General features: G+C 42.1%; 1 protein-coding gene across 2 annotated transcripts in view; it reads right to left on the reverse strand.

Moving 5' to 3' along the window:
* LOC112248540 (protein phosphatase Slingshot homolog 1) overlaps positions 1 to 22,370 on the reverse strand; it is a 71,524-nt gene that overhangs the window by 26,250 nt on the left and 22,904 nt on the right. For both annotated transcript variants that reach the window (XM_024417666.2, XM_024417665.2), the window contains exon 3: positions 610 to 710. In XM_024417666.2, the coding sequence (XP_024273434.1) occupies positions 610 to 710 (101 nt within the window). The remainder of the gene's footprint in view (positions 1 to 609; positions 711 to 22,370) is intronic.

Consider the following 22,370-nt stretch of genomic DNA (forward strand, 5'->3'; position numbering starts at 1 on the left):
ATTTTTTTACAAAACATAGGGTGTGGAAAACGATATGTTTAAAAATTGATTGGTCGAAAGAACAGATTACTTTTGTTGTTGTCGGGGACAGCACTACTGCCAAATCCTCAGTGTCCTGTTTTGATTGATGTGGAACAAAAGTAGGCCTACTAATGAGCACAACCAGCAGCCACACATACTGTAGACCTACTAATGAACACAACCAGCAGCCACACATACTGTTAGGCCTCCTAATGAACACAACCAGCAGCCACACATACTGTAGGCCTACTAATGAACACAACCAGCAGCCACACATACTGTAGGCCTACTTAACCACTAATCTGCCTAAGCTACACACTGGAACATGCTAATAATCAGCCGGACACTGTCCCTTCACCTCAACTCTGGGAGCACTCACTCATCTGATGTGCTTTCCAGGACAGCATGTAGAGACACTCATCAGACAAAGCAACAAATAGGCTAACCAGACAAAACCATAACAACACTCTCTAAGATGGACAGGGTAATGAAGTTAATTAGTCTGAGTTTTGGGACCATTTACCCACTTTGCCTGGCAGCCCAAACTTCCATTGGGTCCTGTCCTTTGGTTGTGTGGTAGGTACTCACCTGCATGTTTGTGGTGGGGATGTGCTTTCTGGTCCTGAGGACTGCTGCCCTGCTGCAGGAAGAGGGCGGCACCCTTCACCATGAAGAAGCTCTCGCTCAGGCTGCAAAAGCACAACAGATAAAGAGAGCAGTTAGGATCTCTGGATTAGAGGTCAACCGATTAATCGGAATGGCTGATTAATTAGGGCCGATTTCGAGTTTTCCTAACAATTGGAAATCTGTATTTTTGGGAGCCGATTTGCAGATTTTTTTTTTTTTCTACCTTTATTTAACTAGGCAAGTCCGTTAAGAACACATTCTTATTTTCAATGACGGCCTAGGAACGGTGGGTTAACTGCCTCGTTCAGGGGCAGAATGACAGATTTTCACCTTGTCAGCTCGGGGGATCCAATCTTGCAACATTACAGTCAACTAGTCCAACGCAATAACGACCTGCCTCTCTCTCATTGCACTCGACAAGGAGGCCTGTTACGCGAATGCAGTAAGCCAAGGTAAATTGCTAGCTAGCATTAAACGTATCTAATAAAAAAAACAAATCAATCATAATCACTAGTTAACTACACATGGTTGATGATTATTACTAGATATTATCTAGCGTGTCCTGCGTTGCATATAATCTGACTGAGCATACAAGCATACAAGTATCTAAGTATCTAACTGAGCGGTGGTAGGCAGAAGCAGGCGCGTAAACATTCATTCAAACAGCACTTTCGTGCGTTTTGCCAGCAGCTCTTCGTTGTGCGTCAAGCATTGCGCTGTTTATGACTTCAAGCCTATCAACTCCCGAGATGAGGCTGGTTTAACCGAAGTGAAATGGCTAGCTAGTTAGCACGCGCTAATAGCGTTTCAAAAGTCACTCGCTCTAATAAGCCTTCTAGTAGTTGTTCCCCTTGCTCTGCATGGGTAACGCTGCTTCGATGGTGGCTGTTGTCGTTGTGTTGCTGGTTCGAGCCCAGGGAGGAGCGAGGAGAGGGACGGAAGCCTTACTGTTACACTGGCAATACTAAAGTGCCTATAAGAACATCTAATAGTCAAAGGTTAATGAAATTACAAGCAACAATCTGGGCAGACTGAGCCACATGATCACTCACAGTTCAGCACTGTGCAAACTGTTCCAGTTCTGTAACAGAACCCTTACACCTTTTACAGCCCTATGTTAGAGGTAATGAAGACAAAGAGATTAGGTAAATCATATTTGGGACCAGAGAGTGTTTAATATTTGGCTTCAGGTCAGGAGGCACAGACAGGCACTGAGATGAGGATAAATCTTGGGTGTTGGCTGCCACTATTTCTGCCGCTAAACCAAATAGGAAAAGTCCAGCTGTAAGACAGGTTTGAGAGGGAGCCGGAGCCTCAACCTACAGCAGCTATGAATCAAGCTTTGATCCTGAATGCTTATCTGGCCTTTTTCCCCTGCATAAGCTGCTGCATCCTGATGGGATCTGGCAGGTCTCTGCTGGCCCAGACAAATGCAAAACAGCTTGAATAATTAGCTGCAGTATTTTGTAATGCATTCCTCAGGGGCTACACACAGCATTTATATATGTCTCACCTGTCTCGGCTATATGTCAAACCTCTCGTTGACTTCCTAAGAAATCTGCAGGTGACAATTAATATAGAATGGTGATGGTGAAAGACAAAGTGGGGCTGAAGCTGTTCTCCATGCCAGCTCCAATTAATCCTTTTCACTGTGCTTTCAGAATGAGTCTCTCTCCAGGCTCATAAATCCACCTGACAGAAGGGCGGAACACATACCCAATGTACCCTGTTTGTGCAGTCTAGCAAACCAGCATGTCATTGGAAAGTACAGGTGTGATGAGAGACAGGAACAAAAGAAACACCTAACAGGAAAACTAGACAACACCAAAGCCTAACTACTATTAAATGTCTAAACCAGTATTTCAGGTGAGACAATAAATGCCATAGGTTGTGCTGATGACAAAGGTCTGGTTGAAAAGGGGGTTAGCCTAAACATTCAGGGGTCACATATTTAAGCCCTGTGAGGGTCAAGAACCATCCCTGAGTCAGCCCACCACCCCCCTCCTTCATTGTCTGTCCCTGACTGGACTTCCTGTGTCCAGGCCAGAGAAGGAAGAGGCCTGGCCCAAGCATACAATAACGCAAAAACAACAGGCTCTGCTTTGTGCCGCCGTCACACTAAAATTACAACCCCGACCACAGAGACAGAGTTCCACAGTGACAGGCCCATGGGGGTGGCCGGCCACTAATCACAAAATCCTTTGTTTCACTTTGGACTTTTGTTTCTCTCCTATTTTTTCCCCTGTTTTTAAAATGTATGGGGCGATGTGGAGACTCCTGTCAGGGAATGATGAATATGAGGTAGAACTGCAGCTAGCCAAGTCTACAGGAAGAAATGGAGAACCTCCTTCAAACATCATGTCACTCTGTATATGCAGTTACATTGTGGGAAAGCCACTAGAGATAATCCCCATCAAATAACCATGAATTCCACCTCCATCTAGTTTACCACTTTGAGCTGCTTTAGCATTACCTGTGATATCTCGGCAGGACATCAATCTATTATAGAATTGAAAACATACGGTATTTCTCTCCTACTAGAAAACAAAATAAAAGTTTAATCTACACATAGTACATTCAATGCTGTATGATCCATTGAAATATGCTGCATGCGTAAACCACAGTGAGAAACCAACCGGAGGATGTGTTGAATGTGAACCGTCCTCTCCTTTCCTGCCATGTAAATCACCAGCATCTATACTCAGACAGTCAAATTAACTAGCTTCTGTTCTGCTCTACTCTGGTGTCTCAAGTCCTCCGGCACCCACCCTGCTATCAGCCTCTCCACTAACACCAGGACTAAAAATATATCTGCTATCACGGCACACAAAGACAACGATAGAGAGGCTTGCCAAATAGCCTCAATGATCCCTTATGATTATAGAGTAGGCCTACCTATTCTTCTGGGAGAGAAAAGAAGACAGGCTCTTCACTCTGAATGAGCAGAATTCATACAATCACAAGTGTATGACTACTTTTAGTATCAGGCATGTTATGCGCATTAACTTGATCCCATGATTGCTCTTCCGTTCATCTAGGGAAGTTTCAAGCCAGTAGCTAGACTATATACATTCCCCACTGTGTGTACTTGGACAGTGGAGCAAAAACATTACATTTGGATCTATACTCCAGCATTTTTTGGAATTGAGATGAAATGTTTCATATGAGGCGACAGTACAGAATGTCACCTTTTTTTAATGGTATTTTCAAACATATGTTTTACCGTTTAGAAATTAAAACACTTTATATATCTAGTCCCCCCACTTGAAGTCATAAGTGGTTGGACAAATGTATTCATAGTATTAAAGTAGTCAAAAGTTTAGTATTTGGTCCCATATTCCTTGCACGCAATGACTACATCAAGTTTGTGACTCTACAAACTCATTGGATCCATTTGCAGTTTGTTTTGGGTTATGTTTTGCCCAATAAGAACCGAATGGTGAATGATGACTGGAGTAATTTTCTTTCTAAGTGAGTAGATAAGATGTTTCTGAACACTTCTAAATTAATCCTGATAATGTAATGGCACTATTAAAGAAAAACATCTTGAATAATGATGATTGAGGAAGTTAGAGACTACAACAAAACATGCTAACCTCTCACATTACCAAGGGGGGTTTATGATCTTTGTTCCGCTTTAACCTTCACACTCATCATCATTCACAATTCATTCATGGTTATTCACAATCATGGTAGCATCCACATTACTGTAGAAGTGTTCAGAAAGAATAAACATGACTCATATTACACAACCCATTATTCACCATTCACTTCCTATTGGGAAAAACATCATCTGAAACAACCAAAACAAGCTGTAAAAATATCCGCATTTGTAGAGTCACAAGCTTGATGTAGTGATCATTAGGTCCAAATACATACACAGGGGAGTGTAACATTTAAGATGGATGGGCAAGTTAGCAGGTATTGTTCAGATTATTTAGGACAGATTGTGTAAGTACACAATAACATCCCAGTAGCCTTCCGAATGCATTTGTACACTGAGTTACCAGTCGTACACATCCATACATTCTACACAACTAAGAAGCACTGGATGCACTCCTGTCTTAGAACCACACAGGCACACAGTTCATCTTATAGCATTTCTATTCTTGCAGATCACACACTACATCTATGAGGGAACGGTTTAGAAATCCCCACCCACTCCACACAGAAGCACTCTGCTAAACTCACATGCAGCATATCTCGCTCTGGGTCAGCACGGCGTTCTCAACAAAATAGGGCAGCATCTTTAGCATAACCTCCTGAGGGGACTCCACCACCAGACGCATTCTGTTGACCGGCCAGAGAAATCTCTAGCCTCTCCCGTCTGCTAAGCAGCCCTTGTCTTTAGATCCAAGAAACAGAGTTGGAGTAAAGTCATGTAAAGAGAGAGATCGCGTCACGGACGGCCTGACCCAAACCCTGGGTGACTGACTTACTTAGTCCGGTCTCTTCTGTGAGATGTAGGTAGGCGGCTGCCTGCTGCTCTGTAGTAGCACTGAGTAAAGCAGTGAAGACAAGCCAAGTCAGAGTGCTCCTGCCTAAGAAGACTTGCTGCTGCGCACTGTCTCCACCCGCAGGCAGAGGCTTGTGTCCTTCTGCCTCCCTCACTCGCTCTCACACGATCACAAAATCAAATTCCTATCTCTCTCGCTCGCCCTCTCTCACTCACTCTTAAAGACTCAGACTATCACACAATCAAACCTCATTTCTCACACACATTCCAACTCACAGACTCAAACGTACGCACAAATAAACGGGACACTGTATAGCCATAAGTGTTTACGACTCAAGAGGATTTCAGATGTTGAACTACCTATTTTCTCAGCATCAATTCTTCCCCGGCATGAAATCCATCCTTATTTAATCAATTCAATTCTAAGACCACCACCAAACAATGTGTCTGTCCTAGTTCTCAGCTGCAGAGCAACAGGTTTCCTCTTCAGCAGGGGAAAATAAGGTCCTCATCCAGGATCTTATACCACTGTCCAACAGAAACCTGCTCTCCAAGACCTCAGAGAATGGCTTTCTTTCTTCCCTTCTCTGGGACAAGCAAAGCTTCTTGTTCAATTGCAAAACATAAATATATATGTCTTGATCTCCTTAGCTAGCAGGTTGCATGCCACCCAACAAATCAACTGACTCTAAGCCAGCGCTGCCACGGAACTCAGCTGGACCAAGCATGGACGGGGAGGGCAGCGAGCCTGGCACACACAGCTCTGCACAAATCCCATTAACCTCAGGGGAGGGACCAACCCATCTCCCTCCTTTAAGACTGGCCACTGCCGCCTGTCACACACTCCCATTCCCATCTGTCCCACACAGTGTTATTGTTAGTCACTCCACACTTGTGCCATATATGGATCAGAGTGGAACTGGGGGTTAGGAAGGAAGAACTTTAGAAAGAGTATTAGGCCTATGTTATGGTGTGACTCCTCTTTTCTCCAACACACTTCTCTCCAACACACACGCAGACGCACACATACATACGCACACACTCACTCGTCATTCAACTCATCTGAGAGGATTTGCTGGCATCGACAAAGGCAGGAGCTCTAGGACACAGATTGTTTTTAAAACACCATCTCCTTGTCAACAGGAAGAGCTCTGTTGGCTGCAGAGTGGCGCAGCGGACTAAGGCACTGCATCTCAGTGCTACAGACCCTGGTTTGATTCCAGGCTGTATCACAACCGACCGTGATTGGGAGTCCCATAGGGCAGTGCACAATTGGCCCAGCGTTGACCGGGTTAGGCAGTCATTATAAATAAGAATTTGTTGTTAACTTTGTTAACTGACTTGCCTAGATAAATAAAGGTTCAATTTTTTTTGTTCAATTTAAATACCTAGCCAACAGGTTACTAGCTAGAAAACCAACCTCTAGCCGGAAAACTCCTTCAAAACTCCTGGAAAACTCATGTGATCGATATTTTCAGGAATAGTGAAAGGATTAGCCGAAGGTGGTGCTGTCACCAGCCCAGTGAGGACAGCTTTAGTACAGGGAGAACACAGGCCTAAACCATGTGACTGGGCACCCAGCTAACAATTCTAAGGAGAGAGAACATATTTGTAACATTACACGTAATGTTCTCCTAATGTTTGAGTGTCCAGTTATTCATTAGTAAGGGGAAAAACCTTCTGATAACTTTTTTTTGCATGTTTTGGTGTTACTTAGCAGAACATTCCCTTAATTTCAAGCAGAAATTGGTTACAATGTTCTCAGAATATACAACATAAATGTTGTAGATGGGTTTTATGGGAATCTGAAAGAACATTCATGTGTCCAGTTCTCTGAGAATTAGGAGAATATTCCATCAACGTCACATCAAACATACACAGAACACGATTGCAATGTTCTCAGAATATAACATATTGACGTTAGACACGTTTCATCAGAACGTTGCAAGAACATTCCTGTGTCCGTGTCTTTATTTGTTCCTTAAAAAAAAAAAAATCCCTCCGCCCTTTTTTTATTTATTACTCCACATACAAACTTATACATATGAACAACTTACAGACCCAAACAAAAACTACATCTGCCCAGACCCACATGCTCACACCCACATCCCTAGTGCCTGCATTATTGTTTGCCACTTGGCCTTAAATTGTAATCATTTGTTTTTTCACCGCCCATACTACTTCAATAAAAAATCATTAGATTTTTCCATTTGGTTAATGATGGCGGATTGATTGATTTCCAAGATTTTAGTATACAGTGCATTAGGAAAGTATTCAGACCCCTTGACTTTTTCCACACTTTGTTACGTGTTACGCCTTACTCTAAAATTGATTTAAAAAATAAATCTTAATCTACACACAATAAGGACTAAGCGAAAACAGTTTTTTTTTTAAATGCAAAAAAATACAACTGAAATATTACATTTACATAAGTATTCAGACCCCTCGCTATGAGACTCGACATTTAACTCAGGTGCATCCTGTTTCCATTGATCATCCTTGAGATGTTTCTACAACTTGATTGAACAGGACATGATTTGGAAAGGCACACACCTGTCTATATAAGGTCCCACATATATAAAGTCACTCTGACAGAGCTCCTCTGTGGAGATGGGACAACCTTCTAGAAGGACAATCATCTCTGCAGCACTCCATCAAATAAGGCCTTTATGGTAGAGTGGTAAGATCGAAGCCACTCCTCAGTAAAAGGCACATGACAGCCTGGAAAGGCTAAGAAATAGCTGTGCAGCGACGCACGCTCCCAATCCAACCTGACAGAGCCTTAGGAGGATCTACAGAGAAGAATGGGATAAAAACTCCCCAAATACAGGTGTGCCAAGCTTGTAGCGTCATAGCCAAGAAGACTCGAGGCTGTAATCGCTGCCAAAGGTGCTTCAACAAAGTACTGAGTAAAGGGTCTGAATACTTATGTAAATGCAATATTTCAGTTTTTGTATTTTTAATACATTAGCAAAAAAAAATGGTAAAACCTGTTATGGCTTTGTCATTATGGGGTATTGCATGTAGATAGATGAGGGGGAAAAAATATTTTATCCATTTTAGAATAAGGCAGTAACGTAACAAAATTTGGAAAAAGTCAAGGGGTCTGAATACTTTTTATTCAACATTCTGGCTTGTAGAGACTACTGCATCTTTCTTAGGGCGACTTCAGTCAGACTGACGATTTATAGAGTAACGATGGTAAAGGTCTGATGTTTAGACAAAGTGTATATTACCTTCAGAAGCATCTCTCTATCAGCGTGTTATATATTTTTTAAAGCTCATGTTTACGGAATTCATGCTGTAGGCTAACCCGTTTCCAATAGGCTAGCGTAAAGTGTTTTTACCCCGCTTATCCTTTTCCCTGTGGAAATGCTCCCATTATTGTTTGTTAATCGAGGAGAAAGAGAACAACATTTTGACAAGTGCAAATTCTGCAAAGGCTGCATTGATCTCTTCATCCAGAAACACAAACCTGAAAAAGCATCTAGAGATTGTGCACAAAGAAACAAAGCTGGTAGCCAAAGTTCCAGAAGTTCAGGGAGGATAAATCTACAGTCGTGGCCAAAAGTTTTGAGAATGACACAAATATTACTTTTCACAAAGTCTGCTGCCTCAGTTTGTAGGATGGCAATTTGCATATACTCCAGAATGTTATGAAGAGTGATCAGATGAATTGCAATTAATTGCAGACCCTCTTTGCCATGCAAATGAACTGAATCCCCCAAAAACATTTCCACTGCATTTCAGCCCTGCCACAAAAGGACCAGCTGACATCATGTCAGTGATTCTCTCGTTAACACAGGTGTGAGTGTTGATGAGGACAAGGCTGGAGAACACTCTGTCATGCTGATTTAGTTCAAATAACAGACAGGAAGCTTCAAGAGGAGGGTGGTGCTTGAAATCATTGTTCTTCCTCTGTCAAACATGGTTACCTGCAAGGAAACACATGTCGTCGTCATTGCTTTGCACAAAAAGGCCTTCACAGGCAAGGATATTGCTGCCCGTAAGATTACACCTAAATCAACCATTTATCGGATCATCAATAACTTCAAAGACAGCGATTCCATTGTTGTGAAGAAGGCTTCAAGTCGCCCAAGAAAGTCCAGCAAGCGCTAGGACCGTCTCCTAAAGTTGATTCAGCTGCGGGATCGGGGCACCACCAGTACAGAGCTTGCTCAGGAATGGCAGCAGGCAGGTGTGAGTGCACCTGCACGCACAGTGAGGCGAAGACTTTTGGAGGATGGCCTGGTGTCAAGAAGGGCAGCAAATAAGTAACTTCTCTCCAGGAATAATATCAGGGCCAGACTGTTATTCTGCAAAAGGTACAGGGATTGGACTGCTGAGGACTGGTGTAAAGTCATTTTCTCTGAATCCCCTTCCCGATTGTTTGGGGCATCCGGAAAAAAGCTTGTCCTGAGAAGACAAGGTGAGCGCTACCATCAGTCCTGTGTCATGCCAACAGTAAAGCATCCTGAGAACATTCATGTGTGGGGTTGCTTCTCAGCCAAGGGAGTGGACTCACTCACAATGTTGACCTAAGAACACAGCCATGAATAAAGAATGGTACCAACACATCCTCCGAGAGCAACTTCTCCCAACCATCCAGGAACAGTTTGGTGACGAACAATGCCTTTTCCAGCATGATGGAGCACCTTGCCATAAGGCAAAAGTGATAACTAAGTGGCTCAAAACATCAATATTCTGGGTCCATGGCCAGGAAACTCCCCAGACCTTAATCCCATTGAGAACTTGTGGCCAATCCTCAAGAGGCGGATGGGCAAACAAAACCCCACAAATTCGGACAAACTCCAAGCATTGATTATGGGACGTGGCCCAGAAGTTAATTGACAGCATGCCAGGGTGGATTGCAGAGGTCTTGAAAAAGAAGGATCAACACTGCAAATATTGACTCTTTGCATCGACTTCATGTAATTGTCAATAAAAGCCTTTGACACTTATGAAATGCTTGTAATTATACTTCAGTATTCCATAGTAACATCTGACAAAAATATCTAAGGACACTGAAGCAGCAAACTTTGTGAAAATTAATGTGTGTCATTCTCAAAAATGTTGGCCACGACTGTATACACACTATGATGCATAAATAATATTTACAAGTGAAATTTCCATATAAACAAAATGTCTGAAAAATACAATTCAAAACAGCAATATTGACATTAGTCTACACTGAGTGTTGAAAACATTAGGAACTCCTGCTGTGGAATGCATTGCCTCTTGTAAAGTCCATGCCCTGACAAATTGAAGCAGTTCTGAGGGCAAAAAGGGGTGCAACTCAATATTAGGAAGGTGTTCCTAATGATGTGTACACTCAGTGTATATTGCTAAGAAAGTGAGAGTAGGGTGACTCCCCTAGCGGATCTTGAACCCAGGCCACCAGCACCAATGACGAACGCCCTAACCACTGTCCCAATAAGGGGTATCTTTACAGCATGTGCTTATTGAGCCATATAGTTAGGTCCTGTCCAGAAGAAACCACAAACCTCTGTAGATACCTGTGTAGATCTGAAACAACTTGATAGGCGTAAGCAATATGGTGAACGCACTTTGAAGTCATTCTCAGCTCTGTTAAAAGTACGCTGAAGAAATTGTTTTATTGATCATATTCTGTGTATGTTTGGTTGAAAGTTGATGAAATATTATATTTACCCATATAAAACTGGACACATGAATGTTCTTGCAACATTCTCATTTAACGTGTCTAGAACATGAATATCTTGTGTTCTGAGAACATAGTAACCCCGTTCTTGGTAAGGTCCATTGATATTAAAATAACGGTCTCTTCTAAACATTCCTTGCACATCATGGGAACATTCCTATGAAAACATTAGTTAATGACCTAATGACACTCTTGAGGGAATGTTCACTAAAGTTGTCGGAACATTTGTTTTTTGCTGGGCATTAATACTATTGCAGCCAGATGGGCCTAGGATACGTTGGACCGGTCTGAACTGCCAGTAATCATCTCCTCTGAATCACCAGGTATTTGCAAGGTGTTTACACTCTGAAGAGGACTCTCCACACAGAGAGGTTGCAGAGGGGGAGTCACTACATGCCAGGTGGGTTATTCATGGCTCCAGGGCTTGCTGCACACACCAGCACAATGGAAGTAAAGCCTCCTTTCAGGGCTGGCTAGCCGATATTGGTGTTTTCCCGCTGACACCACAGAAGGGGTAGGAGGTAGGGGGTATGGAGGGGGACCACCTCAACTAGTCAGGTGTCAGTTGGAGGAGATGGATTGTAAGGAAAGGAAACAACGACATCAGCCTGCTCCCTATTAATAGGCAGCACACACACACGCACACAAAAACACCTCAAAACCAACCACCACAGGGCCCCAGCCCACAATCCCAAAGTTCACAAACTAAATGCCTTGCTGACTTATTTGAATTGCATAAACCACTCTAGATAAGGGTATTTTCTAAGTAAGCAAACACAGCATGTTGCATCAAGTCAAGACCCGAGTGAAATAACACTTGCCAGACGGGAGTTCTCCTGTATGTGAGATAAAACTGTCTCTCTCGTTTCTGCAACGTTTCAGTAAATGTTCTCCCAGTGAAGACCTCACCTCTCAACCTCAAACACTTGCTCTTGCCTCATTCTGCTACCCTGTTGGTATGTTTGGTTAAATCTTTGGTTGGTACAGTGCCGTTGCTACCTGGATGTTACAGTGTTTATGTTGGCCCGCTACACTAAGGCCTGGTCTTGTCATCCTTATCAAGTCCAGCAGGGTGGGAGCAGCGAGTGCTAATACACTCCCATCCATTGCAAAACTGCAGTAGTTGTGACCTACATCAGTGGTTTTGATTCCCAAACTTTTTGTTATGACCAACCTAAACCCATTTCAAATATCTTGTACAATGCCTTCAGAAACTATTTATACCCTTTGACTTATTCCCAAAAAATGTGCGCTACAGCCTGAATTCGAAATAGATTAAATAGGTTTTTTCTCACCCATCTACACACAATACTCCATAACGACAAAGTGAAAACATGTTCAGAAATGTTTGCTAATTTATTGAAAATGAAATACAGAAATATATCAAATGTACGTAGGTATTACATTTACATAAGAATCACCTTTGGCAGCGATTACGGAGTCTTTCTGGATAAGTTTAAGAGTTTTGCACATCTGGATTGTACAATATTTGCCCATTATTCTATTCAAAATTCTTCAAGCTCTGTCCATTGAGTTGTCAATCTTTACAACCATTTCAAGTCTTGCCATAGATTTTCAAGCAGATGTAAGTCAAACTGTAACTCAAATCAAATGGTATTTGTCACATGCGCTGAATACAACAGGTGTAGACCTTACAGTGAAATGCTTACTTACAAGTCCTTAACAAACAATGCAGTTCTAAGAAAATGCATTAAAACAGAAAGCAATAGGAATAACAAATAATTAAAGAGCAGCAGTAAATAACAATAGCGGGGCTATATACAGTGTGTACCGGTACAGAGTCAATGTGCGGGGTGACCGGTGTTGCGGTAGTATGTACATGTAGGTAAAGTTATTAAAGTGAATATGCATAGATAGTAACAAAGACACAGCAGTGTAAATGAGGGGGGGGGGGGCAATGCAAATAGTCTAGCCATTTTGATTAGATGTCTTATGACTTATACTAGAGGTCGACCGATTCATCGGAATGGCCGATTAATTAGGGCCGATTTCAAGTTTTCATAACAACCGGAAATCGGTATTTTTGGGCGCTGATGTATTTATTTTTTAACCTTTATTTAACTAGGCAAGTCATTTAAGAACACATTCTTATTTTCAATGACGGCCTAGGAACGGTGGGTTAACTGCCTTGTTCAGGGGCAGATCGACAGATTTTCACCTTGTCAGCTCGTGGGATCCAATCTTGCAACCTTACAGTTAACTAGTCCAACACTTTAACCACCTACCTCTTGTTGCACTCCACAAGGAGACTGCCTGTTACACGAATGCAGTAGAAGCCAAGGTAAGTTGCTTGCTAGCATTAAACTTATCTTATAAAACAATCAATCATAATCACTAGTTAACTACACATGGTTGATGATATTACTAGTTTATCTAGCGTGTCCTGCGTTGCATATGCAACGCTGGGGGATGATTTAACAAAAGCGCATTTGCGAAAAAAGCACAATCATTGGACGACTGTACCTAACCATTATCACCAAAGCCTTTCTTAAAATCAATACACAGAAGTATATATTTTGAAACCTGCAAAATAGCTAAAAGAATAGCTAAAAGAAATCCAGGTTAGCAGGCAATATTAACCAGGTGAAATTGTGTCACTTCTCTTGCGTTCATTGCACGCAGAGTCAGTGTATATGCAACAGTTTGGGCAGCCTGGCTCATTGCAAACTAATTTGCCAGATGTTTACGTAATTATGACATAACATTGAAGTTTGTGCAATGTAACAAGAATATTTAGACTTAGGGATGCAACCCGTTAGATAAAATACCGAACGGTTCCGTATTTCACTGAAATAATAAACGTTTTGTTTTCGAAATTATAGTTTCCGGACTTGACCATATAAATGACCAAAGGTTGGTATTTCTGTATGTTATGTTATAATTAAGTCTGATTTGATAGAGCAGTCTGAGCGATGGTAGGCAGAAGCAGGCTCGTAAGCATTCATTCGAACAGCACTTTCGTGCGTTTTGCCAGCAGCTCTTCGCAAGCACAGCACTGTTTATGACTTCAAGCCTATCAGCCTAATGGCTGGTATAACCGGTATGAAATGGCTAGCTAGTTAGCGGGGTGCACGCTAATACAGTTTCAAACGTCACTCGCTCTGAGACTTGGAGTAGTTATTCCCCTTGCTCTGCAAGGGCCGCTGTTTCGAGTGTGGCTGTTGTCGATGTGTTCCTGGTTTGAGCCCAGGTAGGGGCGAGGAGAGGGACGGAAGCTATACTGTTAAACTGGCAATACTAAAGTGCCTATAAGAACATTCAATAGTCAAAGGTATATGAAATACAAATGGTACAGAGAGAAATAGTCCTATAAATACTATATTAACTACAACCTAAAACCTCTTACCTTGGAATATTGAAGTCTCGTGTTAAAAGGAACCACCAACTTTCATATGTTCTCATGTTCTGAGCAAGGAACTCAAACGTTAGCTTTTTTACATGGCACATATTGCACTTTTACTTCTCCAACACTTTGTTTTTGCATTATTTAAACCAAATTGAACACGTTTCATTATTTATTTGAGGCTAAATGGAGTTTTATTGATGTATTATATTAAAGTTAAAATAAGTGTTCATTCAGTATTGTTGTAATTGTCATTATTACAAATAAATAAATAAAAATTGGCCGATTAATCGGTACCGGCTTTTTTTTGGTCCTCCAATAAATCGGTATCAGCGTTGAAAAATCATAAATCGGTCAACCTCTAGCTTATACCTTCTGTAGTGTCTTGCGGTCGGAGGCCAAGCAGTTGCCATACCAGGCAGTGATGCAACCAGTCAGGATATTGGTGCAGCTGTAAAACCGTTTGAGGATCTGAGAACCCATGCTAAATCTTTACAGTCTCCTGAGGGGGAACAGGTTTTGTCGTGCCCTCTTCACAACTGTCTTGGTGTGCTTGGCCCATGTTAGTTTGTTGGTGATGTGGACACCAAGTTACTTGAAGCTCTCAACCTGCTCCACTACAGCCCCGTCGATGAGAATGGGGCGTACTCGGTCCTCCTTTTTCTGTAGTCCACAATCATCTCCTTTGTCTTGATCGCGTTGAGGGAGAGGTTGTTGTCCTTGCACCACACGGTCAGGTCTCTGACCTCCTCCCTACAGGCTGTCTCATCATTGTCGGTGATCAGGTCTACCACTGTTGCGTCATTGGCAAACTTAATGATGGTGTTGGAGTTGTGCCTAGCCGTGCAGTCATGAGTGAACAGGGAATACAGGAGGGGACTGAGCACGCACCCCTGACAGGCCCCCGTGTGAGGATCTGTGTGGTGGATGTGTAGTTACCTACCCTTACCACCTACCCTTACCACCGCAGAGGGAGGTGTTTAGTCCCAGGGTTCTTAGCTTAGTGATGAGCTATGAGGGCACTATGGTGTTGAACGCTGAGCTGTAGTCAATGAATAGCATTCTCACATAAGTGTTCCCTTTGTCCAGGTGTGAGAGGGCAGTGTGGAGAGCAATACAGATTGCATCATATGTGGATCTGTTGGGGCGGTACGCAAATTGGAGTGGGTCTAGGGTTTCTGGGATAATGGTGTTGATGTGAGCCATTCAAAGCATTTCAAGGCTACAGACGTGAATGCTACGGGTCATTTAGGCAGGTTACCTTAGTGTTCTTGGGCACAGGGACTATGGTGGTCTGCTTGAAACATGTTGGTATTACAGACTCAGACAGGGAGAGGTTGAAAATGTCAGTGAAGACACTTGCCAGTTGGTCTTACTCACATCGGCTGCGGACAGTGTGATCACACAGCTGTCTGGAACAGCTGATGCTCTCATTCATGTTTCAGTGTTACTTGCCTCGACGCGAGCATGGAAGTTATTTAGCTCGTCTGGTAGACTCGTGTCACTGGGCAGCTCTCGGCTGTACTTCCCTTTGTAGTCCGTAATAGTTTACAAGCCCTGCCACATCCGACGAGCGTCGAAGCCGGTGTAGTACGATTTGATCTTAGTCCTGTATTGACGCGTTTCCGGTTTGATGCTTCGTCGGTGGGCATAGAGGGATCTCTTATAAGCATCCGGGTTAGAGTCCCACTCCTTGAAAGCGGAAGCTCTACTCTTTAGCTTAGTGTGAATGTTGCCTGTAGTCCATGGCTTCTGGTTGGGGTATGTACGTACAGTCACTGTGGGGACGACGTCATTGATGCACTTATTGATGAAGCCAGTGACTGATGTGGTGTACTCCTCAAAGCCATCGAAAGAATCACGGAACATATTCCAGTCTGTGCTAGCAAAACAGTCCTGTAGTTTAGCATCTGCTTCATCTGACCACTTTTTTTATAGACTGAGTCACTGGTGCTTCCTGCTTTAATTTTTGCTCATAAGCAAGAATCAGGAGGATAGAATTGTGGTCAGATTTGCCAAATGGAGGGCGAGGGAGAGTTTTGAACGCATCTCTGTGTGTGGAGTAAAGGTGGTCTAGAGTTTTCCCCCTTCTGGTTGCACATTTAACATGCTGACAGAAATTAGGTAAAACTGATTTAAGTTTTCCTGCATTAAAGTCCATGGCCACTAGGAGTGCCTCCTCTGGATGAGTGGTTTCCTGTTTGATTATGGCTGTATACGGCTCATTGAGTGGGGTTTTAGTGCCAGCTTTGGTCTGTTGTGGTAGGTAGACAGCTACGAAAAAACACAGATGAAAACTCTCTAGGTAGATAGTGTGGTCTACAGCTTATCATGAGATACTCTACCTCAGGTGAGCAAAACCTTGAGACTTCCTTAGATATCGTGCACCAGCTGTTGTTTACAAATATGCATAGGACCCCACTCTGTGTCTTTCCAGAGGATGATATTCTATCCTGCCGATAGAGTGTATAGCCCATCAGCTGTATGTTATTCATGTCGTCGTTCAGCCACGACTCAGTGAAACATAAGATATTACAGTGTTTAATGTCCCGTTGGTAGGATATACATGCTTTCAGTTCATCCCATTTATTTTCCAGCGATTTAATGTTAGCTAACAGTACTGATGGCAGATCAGCCAGGTTAGCCACTCATCACCTGATCCTCACAAGGCACCGCGATCTCTTTCCACAAAATCTCTGTTTCTTTCTCCAGCAAATGACAGGGATGAGGGCCTGTTCGGGTGTTTGGAGTATATCCTTCCCTTCCGACTCATTAAAGAAAAATTCTTCATCCAATTCGAGGTGAGTAATTGCTGTTCTGATGTCCAGAAGATATTTTCGGTCATAAGAGACAGTAGCAGCAACACTATGTACAAAATAAGTTAAAAACAATTTTTTTATTTTTTATTTTTTTTTAAATAGCACAATTGGTTATCCCCTCCGGCGCCCTCATAATTTCAACTCGGCCACTCAGGAAAATTCACTATCTTCTTGGTAAGCAACTCCGGTGTAGATTTGGCCATCTGTTTTAGGTTAACGGCCTGCCGAAAGGTGAATTAATCTCCCGGTATCTGGACGAAAGCACACTGAACCAGGTTTTCCTCTAGGACTTTGCCTGTGCTTAGCTCCATTGTGTTTTGTTTTTATTCTGAAAAACTCCCCAGTCCTTAACAATTACAAGCATTACCATAACATGATGTAACAATCACTTGAAAATATGGAGATTGATACTCAGTAATGTGTTGTATTGGATTTGCACCAAACATAACACTATGTATTCAGGACAAACGGTGTATTGCTTTGCCACATTATTTGCAGTATTACTTTAGTGCCTTGTTGCAAACAGGATGCATGTCTTGGAATACATTGATTCTGTACAGGATTCCTTCTTTTCACTCTGTCAATTGGATTAGTATTGTGGACTAAGTTTCTCCTAACACAGCCATTAAACTCTGTAATTGTTTTAAAGTCACCATTGGCCTCATGGTGAAATCCCAGAGTAGCTTCAATCCACTCCGGCAACTGATTTAGGAAGGTACGCCTGTATCTTTCTAGTGACTAGATGTATTGATACACCATCCAAAGTGCTAAAAAAACTCACCATGCTCTAAGGGACATGCAAATGTCTGCTTTTTTTACCATCTACCAATAGGTTCCCTTCTTTGCAAGGTATTGGAAAACCTCCCTGGTCTTTGTGGTTGAATCTGTGTTTGATCTTCACTGCTCTACTGAGGGACCTTACAGATCATTGTATGTGTCGGGTACAGAGATGAGGTAGTCATTCAAAAAAACAAGTTAAAAGTGAGTCCATAAAACTTATGTGACTTCTTAAGCAAAATGGGCAGTGAATACTTTCTAAAGGCATTGTAGGAGTTGTGGCCCATCAAAGACACAACATCATGTTCTAACTACAATACCAAGCCCAAGAGGGAAAAGCCACAACCCACCGTTTGTTTGTTAAAGACTGTGAAACATGAACACTTCACAAAGATTCTGTTGGGTCCCTTCTAGGATGCTTCAGACATAGAACCGACACAAAGATGCCAGGAACATAGATGACCAGATGTTTTATGTAAAACATGTTCACAGGTCAGGTGGTGGATTGAGTCGTAAAATAAAATATTTCATGTCTACACCTGCCTAATAAAACTCAATACATTGCATTAACCTTTACATAAGCAGAGGGTTTTTTGGCAGTTAAAGACATGCTCCGGTACTTTGGCGGCTAGAAAGTTTTTTTTTTAAACCTCCCGCTTTGGGCTGGATGTGTCAATGTGCAGTTCATACATAGTTTATGAGCAGAATTACTTTCTTACCTAAATTAGCCATGAAATCACGAGTTTAAAAGTGACTGTTTTCTGGAAGCCATTTTCCCTACATTTATCCCCATGTGGGCCAGCTTCCTAGCAATTCGAGTTTCAGCCATGGAACTCCAGTCCCTCACCATTTGAGTGACAGCTAGCAAGACGCACACACAGTAGAGCGAGAGAGAGAATGACGTGTGCACACATCTGCACATTTGTGAGGTAGAACGCAATTTTCGGGGACCACTTTGACTCGTCGGTGCTACTTTCAGAACTACTGGTTAAAAAGTACAGTGCCTTTGGAAAATATTCAGACCCCTTGACTTTTTCCACATTTTGTTTTCACGTTACAGCCTCAGTTTTTTCCCCCTCAATCTTCACACAACACCCCATAATGACAAAGCAAAAACAGGTTTTTATATATAAGTATTCAGTATTCATTTACATAAGTATTCAGTACTTTGTTGAAGTTCTTTGACAGTGAGTCCAGCCTTGGGTATGACACTACAAGCTTGGCACACCTGTATTTGGAGAGTTTCTCCCATTCTCTGCAGATCCTCAGGTTGGATAGGGAGCATTGCTGCACAGCTATTTTCAGGTCTCTCCAGAGATGTTCGATCGGGCTCAAGTCCGGACTCTGGCCGAGCCACTTAATGTCATTGAGACTTGGTTTCATCAGACCAAAGAATCTTGTTTCTCATTGTCAGAGTCTTTAGGTGCTTTTGGCAAACTCCAAGCAGGCTATCATGTGTCTTTTACTGAGGAGTGGCTTCCGTCTGGCCACTCTACCATAGAGGCTTGGTTGGTGGAGTGCTGCAGAGATGGTTGTCCTTCTGGAAGGTTCTCCCATCTCCACAGAGAACCTCCAGAGCTCTGTCAGAGTGACCACTGTGTTCTTGGGACCTTCAATGCTGCAGACATTTTTTGGTACCCTTCCCCAGATCTGTGCCTCGACACAATCCTGTCTCGGAGCTCTACGGACAATTCCGTCGCCCTCATGGCTTGGATTTTGCTCTGACGTGCACTGTCAATTGTGTGACCTTATATAGACAGGTGTGTGCCTTTCCAAATCATATCCAATCAATTGAATTTACAACAGGTGGACTCCAATCAAGTTATAGAAACATCACACGGATGATCATTGGAAACAGGATGCACCTGAGCTCAATTTCGAGTCTCATTGCAAAAGGTCTGAATACTTATGTAAATAAGGTATTTCTGAAGAAGAAAAAAAAGTGCAAAAGTTTCTAAAAACCTGTTTTTGTTTTGTCATTATGGGGCATTGTGTGTAGATTGCTGAATAATTGTTTTTATTTAATCCATTTTATAATAAGGCTGCAATGTAACAAAATGTGGAAAAAGTCAAGGGGTCTGAATACCTTCTGAAAGCACTGTATACAAAAGTACCAGAGAATATCTTTAAGCTATGTAATATAGTATATTATGTCCCATACTGAACCGATGAGACCTGGAGGCAAGACAGGCCTTAACTCATATCACACCGATGTCATTCCTGAGTATGTGCATCACTTTGAGTGCCAAAATTTAAAATTGCATAACCAGTCATTTCAGCAAGACATGACACCCACCATCTAAGATATATCTGAAATCATTCTAGAGTTAGAAACATAAGATTAGTATTCCTACAACATTCTTTGTTGAGATATAATTTAATTTCTGAGAAACTAAGTAAATTGATTGAACCCAAATTGGCCATTTATATTTATAGGATTCATATAAATATTCAATACATATAGTACAGGGATTCCCAAACTTTTTTGGCCAACAACCCCATTTTAACATCTGAAAATTCTCATGACCCCACCACCCATGTGAAAAACATTATGTAATGAACAGCCAAAGTTTACTTTTTTATTTGGGGTTTTCAAAAAAAATTGTAACAGTACCTCTGATAGTGTTCTCAACTCACAATCACACACTTTTAATGGAGGTAAATCAATTGCAAATTAGTCTGACATAATATATCTTATGTCACCCCCACTAATGAGATGGGTGTGCATGATGCATGTCACATCGGACCTTCTCAAAGTCAGGGGGCATCGTCGATAGTGCACACCTCATCTCTGCTGTTACATCCAACCTGAATCGATATTTGGTTTTAATGCAGACGAAAGCTCTGAACCCAGCTTCACACAGATATGAGCTGGCGAAGAGTAGCCTACCATGAGTATTACGGTGCTTTCAAGACAACTGAGAACTCATCAGTGATCTTCAGGTCGTAAAGTCTAGAAAGAGGCCCGAGTTCCTGAGTTGGAATTCCGAGTTGGATGACCGTTCAAAACCATTTTTCCCCAGTCGGAGCTCATTTCTTTCAGAGTTCCCTGTTGTTTTGAATGCACTGAAGTCGGAGATTTCCGAGTTCCCAGTTGTTTTGAACGCGGCAGTAATACTCAAAGGAAGACAGGGTATTCACTTTGAGTAAGGAACCAAAACTCCTCCGCAGTGACCCGTGAGTGCGTTGTCTGCAGCATTCGGTCACATGGCAGCTCGATCAGCCAGCCCGCCGTCACGTGACAGACGGAGCGCCATCTGTGCAAAAGCCCACCATTCGATCCCATATAGAATCAGTTTTTCGTCAATATAGCCACACAGCACAGTGAACATCCCATATGCCGATTCATACTTGGGAATAGTGAGACAGAACAATATGTCCTTGTGAATAGCATCCCCCGAAATGTATTGCGATCAAAAGTCAATGCATCTCAGCCCTCACAGCTAACGTCCATTTGAAGAACATATGCTGGAGAGTTTGAGTTGTTCAGTCAGAGTTTCCTTTTGATTGCTAGCAATAGCAGATATTCTTAGTTCAACAGTATTGATGTGAGTTTCTGTGCCTCTGCATCCCCATACATTGTTTTCACCATATCAATTGCAGCAGGTAATATAAAAGATTCTGCAATAGTGCGTGGTTTCATAAAAAATATTTTGTAACAGTATTTTTATTGGAATTTCACAATTTTCACCCATATTAAGAGATACAACAACAGAGACAAAGCACACAGAACAAAAACAAGAAAAACAGCACCCACTTACACATATCTACGTGCATATATATACACATACATACATACACACACATACATATACCCATGCATATACACACACATACGCATACATACACGCACACACACACACACACACACACACACATATACACACCCATACATACGTACACCATTTTCCTCTTCCCGCTCGGTGCTTCTCTCACCCCATCACCATTATTGCGTCTCTCAATATATACATTTTAAACAAACTTACAAACAGAAATTAAACAAAAAAGCTCAGTTTAAACCAAGAGGTTAGGTTCCACACATGGAACGTACAGTGTAGTTCTGAAATACATAGATCCCCGCCATTCTAAGAGAATCCTTGCAGCATAATAGCTGATACCTCAGGTTCTAGGTAATTTAGATAAGTTTCCCATACTTTGTAGAACTGGTCTGTTTTAGAATGCAATGTACATGTCAGATATTCCAGAGGCACCCATTCAAATAGTATCTTATGCCAATCTTTAATAGAAGGAACCTTATCACTAATCCACTGTAAAAGGATGTTTTTCCTCGCTGCGAAGGTAAGGATGTTGTAAAGCCTCCTTTTACCGACAGAAGTAACATGCCTACTAGGGAGACCTAACAGTAAAGAAACTGGGTCCAATTCTAGATCAACCCCTAGGATCTTTTCAATTTCTTGCAGAACACCAGACCAGTATCTTTGTATTTTGGTACATGACCATAAACAATGTGTTAGGGTGCCTGTATCAGTTTTGCATTTAAGACACTGAGGGGAAGAGGAAGTGGGGCTAAAAGCATGTCTGCGATTTGGGGATATATGCAATCTGTGTATTATTCTTAATTGGATTGCTCTAGTACGGTTACATATAGATATTGTTTTTGCATAT

Source organism: Oncorhynchus tshawytscha, linkage group LG04 (assembly GCF_018296145.1).
Source record: "Oncorhynchus tshawytscha isolate Ot180627B linkage group LG04, Otsh_v2.0, whole genome shotgun sequence".
Taxonomy (NCBI): domain Eukaryota; kingdom Metazoa; phylum Chordata; class Actinopteri; order Salmoniformes; family Salmonidae; genus Oncorhynchus; species Oncorhynchus tshawytscha.